The sequence below is a fragment of the Capsicum annuum genome, unplaced genomic scaffold (assembly GCF_002878395.1).
Source record: "Capsicum annuum cultivar UCD-10X-F1 unplaced genomic scaffold, UCD10Xv1.1 ctg73174, whole genome shotgun sequence".
In the NCBI taxonomy this organism is placed as follows: domain Eukaryota; kingdom Viridiplantae; phylum Streptophyta; class Magnoliopsida; order Solanales; family Solanaceae; genus Capsicum; species Capsicum annuum.
This window is the reverse complement of record NW_025883161.1, coordinates 1-4,681: the sequence shown is the minus strand read 5'-3', so window position 1 is coordinate 4,681 and position 4,681 is coordinate 1. Positions and strand designations below refer to the sequence as shown.

At 36.5% G+C, this 4,681-nt stretch overlaps 1 protein-coding gene across 1 annotated transcript; it reads left to right on the top strand.

The window, feature by feature from the left end:
* Positions 1-3,592: 3,592 nt before the first annotated feature.
* On the top strand, positions 3,593-4,613 carry LOC124894335 (the record flags this gene model as incomplete). Its single annotated transcript, XM_047405045.1, has 1 exon — positions 3,593-4,613. A coding segment is annotated over exon 1 (1,021 nt), but the record flags the coding sequence as incomplete, so codon positions are not given.
* Between the last annotated feature and the right edge of the window lie 68 nt (positions 4,614-4,681).

Sequence of the window (4,681 nt, the reverse complement as noted above, 5' to 3'; positions counted from 1 at the left end):
ATTGGTGAAGGGAGCTTTGAAAATTCTGCCAAAGCTGCATATTTGTTCTGAAATGGTGACTGTAGTTTCGATTTTAGTGCAGGCCTCTGAGGGACTGATGATATCAAGGGGTTTGATGAAGTGGACGGAAGATCAAATGGTCTAGCCATCTTGGTTTGTTCCTGTTTGCTTCCTACTAGGATTTTCCCCAGTGTAGTGGGTCTCATTTCGACCCTGTAAGAATTCTCTTGTTAGAAAAACAAGAAGGGAATTATTTTTTCCTTTGATAAATTCTATTTGAAAATCAAAGTTAGATAGGAGGGCTTGCCATCTAGCAAATATTTGTTTTCAAACCATATTTTTAACATCCTTTTGTAAAATTTCTTTAGCGGATTTGCAATCAACTCGTAGTAAAAATTCTTTATTAATAAGGTCATCTTGAAACTTGGTGATACATAGCACTATAGATAAAACTTCTTTTTTAACAGTGCTGTAATTTCTTTGAGCAGAATTCCATATTCCAGATGTAAATCTGACTAATTGTTCATAAGAACTAGCATCAATTTTTTGCTTCAAGATACCTCCAAATCCGATATCAGAAGCATCAGTTTCAACAATCATAAAGGCTTCAGGGTTAGGAATTCCTAAGCAAGGAAGGTTTCTGACTAATTCTTTTACCTTAATGACAGCATTAATTTGATCAGAGCTCCAAGGAACTGGGGTCTTTTTAAGTCTTTTGTAAAGAGGTTCGCAGACCTGTCTAATGTTAGGGATGAAGTCTGCTACATAGTTAAGACTTCCTAAAAACCTTTGCAGTTGGGTTTTATCGCTAATTTCATTAGGGAATTTGGAGGAGAACTCTATGGCCCTGCAAATAGGTTTACAACTGCCTTGATAAAGATCATGCCCTAAGAATCTTATAGATGTCTGAAAGAGCTTCATTTTCTTTGTACTTATGACTAAACCATTAAACTTAACAATCTTAAAGAAAGTGTTGAGATATTTAAAATGAGAATTAATATTTAATAAGAAAATAAGCACATCATCAATATAAACAATCAACATATGACTATAAGGATTAAAGATACTATTCATGATATTTTGAAACTCTGATGGAGCATTTTTAAGACCGAATGGTAAGACATTCCATTCATAATGTCCAAAAGGGACATTGAAGGCAGTCTTGTATTTATCCTTTTCAGCAATTTGAATCTGCCAGAATCCTGACTTCATATCAAACTTACTGTAAAGGTTGGCTTTGAAAGTTCTTGTTAAAAGATCCCTTTTATTAGGAATCGGATGTCTGATCCATTTTAAAACCGCATTCAAAGGCTTGTAATTTATTACGAGCCTAGGTGTTCCTCTCTCCTTTTCTGCACTGTTATTTACATAAAAGGCAGAGCAACTCCAAGGAGAATTTAAGGTTCTGATAATCCCATTTTTTAGTAAATGGTTTATCTCATTTTTGCAAATTTCCATTATTTCTTGGTTCATTTGAATGGGCCTAGCCTTAGTAGGAATGGCCTGTTCGTTGAAACCAGTAATGTAAGGAAGTTCTACTAAATGTCTTTTTCTTTCCCAAAAGGCATTAGGAAATTCAGAACAAATTTCTTCTTCGAAGGTCTTTTCCAATAATCATATTAAAAATACTATTAATTTATCTTCTCAAACAACTCAGATTGCTAATATTGAAAATGATCTTCAAAACTGGAATATTCCAGAAGAACCTTTTAAAACTATTTATCAACTTGGTAAATTTAGTTTTATTAAAAAAACATAATATCAAGACCTCTGAGTTTACTGTCGCCATTAATAATTCCTTAGAAATAATTCAATTATTAAATGAGCATGACATAAACAGATATAAAAATGAGTTTAATTATCTTCATGTTGGACTTGTTCAAGTGGCTATTAAGCCACTCTTTAGACAAGGCCTTGATATCCCTGTCTGTGCTATTCTGAGAGACGCTCGTCTATTGAATTTCGACGATTCTCTCTTAGGGATAATTCAAAGTAACCTCGCCGACGGCCCGGTATACTTTAATTGCTACCCAAATTTCTCAATGGATATTAATGATCCTAACATCATGGATGTTTTAACACTTAATGTTAAAACAAAAAACATGAACAGTAAGGATAATACTAGAGAAATAGCGATAATATACAGAGTATATTATCGGCTAATGGGTACAACCCTAGCTCCCAAAGCTAGAATCACGAGCCCTAGGGGTGTTACAACCCTCATGGAAGCAAACAAAGGCAGAAGTAACATCTTTGTTCCCAAGGCTCTTGTTTGGAACGATATCAGGCATAACAATGATTGGCACTTTGATACTATCACTCAACCTCTCCCTACCTATCCGAAGAAATCACAAATCGAAAGGGTTATCCAGCATCCTGATGGATCCATTGATTTGAAATTTCTAGGTTTTGAACCCTCTAGAAATTCTTCATTTAGGAGATCTGTCTCACACAGAGCTTCTACCTCCAAAAACCCAGAAGGAAGTGAAGAAAATGATAATGACAAGGGGAAGATTAGAGGAGTTGACTTCTCTAGTCCTGTTCCCAAAGTATAGTATCAACAACATACGCGGATTCATGAATCCCCAAAAATCAAAAATCTTTATAAGCCAGGCAGTCCAATAGCCTCGGACATGGAACCTCCTCCTACTTTACCCCGACAAAAGATTAGAACTGACCCAGGATTAGAGGTCATCAAATCCCATGATGAGTACATTCCAGACCTCAAAGCCCTTGAGGTCCTCTAGTATCTTCCAAAAGATGCAATAAAAAGAAAATGGTACACCAGTACCTATTCTAAAGATCATCAAAAGGAGTTTGGTCGGCTATGGATAGCTGATATGAAAAGACTTTGATGCGACATCGAATTCTTTAGATAGTTTGAATTCACTGGGAGAATGGAAAACCAAAATGAATCCCTTCATGTTATCATTAATAAATGGTATACGCAGAGTAACAAAGTGATTGAATCTGTTACTCCTCCCCTTGAAGGAATAAAAATTCCTCATTACAATGAAATCCTCAATGCTTCACCCTTCAAGAAGAAGTATGATCGACCCCTATCAGCCCCCTTCAACAGAGACGTAGATAGGATAGTTGAAAAAAACAACTATACTAATCTAGTCCTTCATACTATCTCCCAGCAAATAGGTGAGACTAAGAGCTTAAATCTTTCTTTTAGCTCATCCACTCCTGACAAAAGTATTCCAGGCCCTAGCCTCACTACCAACCCTATCTTTAGAATCCCTGAGTTCCAAAAGAAGAAATTCCCTAATCTTAGTGATGACTTTAAGTTTTCTGGAAAAATCTTAAAGCAAATCAATGAGAAGCTCTCCAAATTCAAAATTTCTGAAAAAGAGAAAGTCGAGTCCAACAACCAAAAAGAAAAGAACTCTCTTTCAAAACTTACCAATGAACGTTTTTCTACCAAGAAAAACTACTACAAACGACCCTCTCCTCCAAACGTCTAGTTTGAAGAAACCCTTACCTCTCCACCTCAAATCATGATGGTAGAGGCATCACTGAATGGAATGTTGATAGATTGGCAGAACACCAAATCTATAACAAACTCCATGAAATGAGCGTCGCTATTATGGCTTATAAAATTAGAGGAGCTTCTGACAAAGAAGCAGCCACCATGATTGTATCAGGATTCACTGGTATGATAAAGCATTGGTGGGACAACTATTTCACAGATGACGTTAAGAGCCTTATCTATGAGTCCACGGCCATGGAAACCATCGTTGTCAAGAGTGAAAGTGGTCAAGAAACCCTTCAGCAAGTTGTGAAAGAAGACGCCTGTGCTACCCTCCTGTATCATATAGCTAGACACTTTATAGGAGAGCCCAAGTTATTTCAAGATAGAAGCCTTGAAATTCTTAACAACCTCACCTGCAAAGATTTAGCAGACTTTAGATGGTATAAGGGCACCTTTTGGGTCAAAATCATGATTCGACCTGACTGTAACAATGACTTTTGGAAAGAACGTTTTATTAGTGGTCTCCCTCCTCTGTTCGCAGACAAGGTTAGAACCAAAATCAAATATAGATTCGAGGGAAAAATCCCTTACAGAATTTTAACTTATGGGGATATAATAAGCTTCATTACCACCGTGGGGATAGACCTCTGCACCGACCTTAAGCTTAAGAAGCAACTTAAGAATGATAGCACTTCCAAATATGGGTTAGGTACCTTCTGCCAAGATTTCGGTTTCACGAATCTATCCTCTCCATCTAGTAAAAAACATAGGAAAAAATCCTATAAGTCACATAGAAAATCCAAACCTAGACAAGAGTCCTCTAAAAAGAAGTCTTACAAAACTAGTAGAAAAACTAGGAAAAAGTCCTCTAGAAATAAAGATGTTTGTTGGACTTGTGGTAAAACTGGCCATAGAGCTAAAGATTGTAAATCTGGCAAGAAGAGTAAGATGAACCAATTAGGTCTCTCTGAAGAAACCAAAGAGAAATTATTCTCTATATTGGAAGACTCATCAGACTCTTCCGACTCTTCCAGCTCTTCTAGTGACGATTATAGCAACGAAGAATTTATCAACGCCACATATGAGTTCGATCGATCCCAGTCTGGCCAAGATTATGCTTGCAACAGTACCTTCTGTACTTGTACAAAAAAGACTGTTAATGTCATCTCTGGAAATCCTAAAGAAATCCTATTTGACATTATA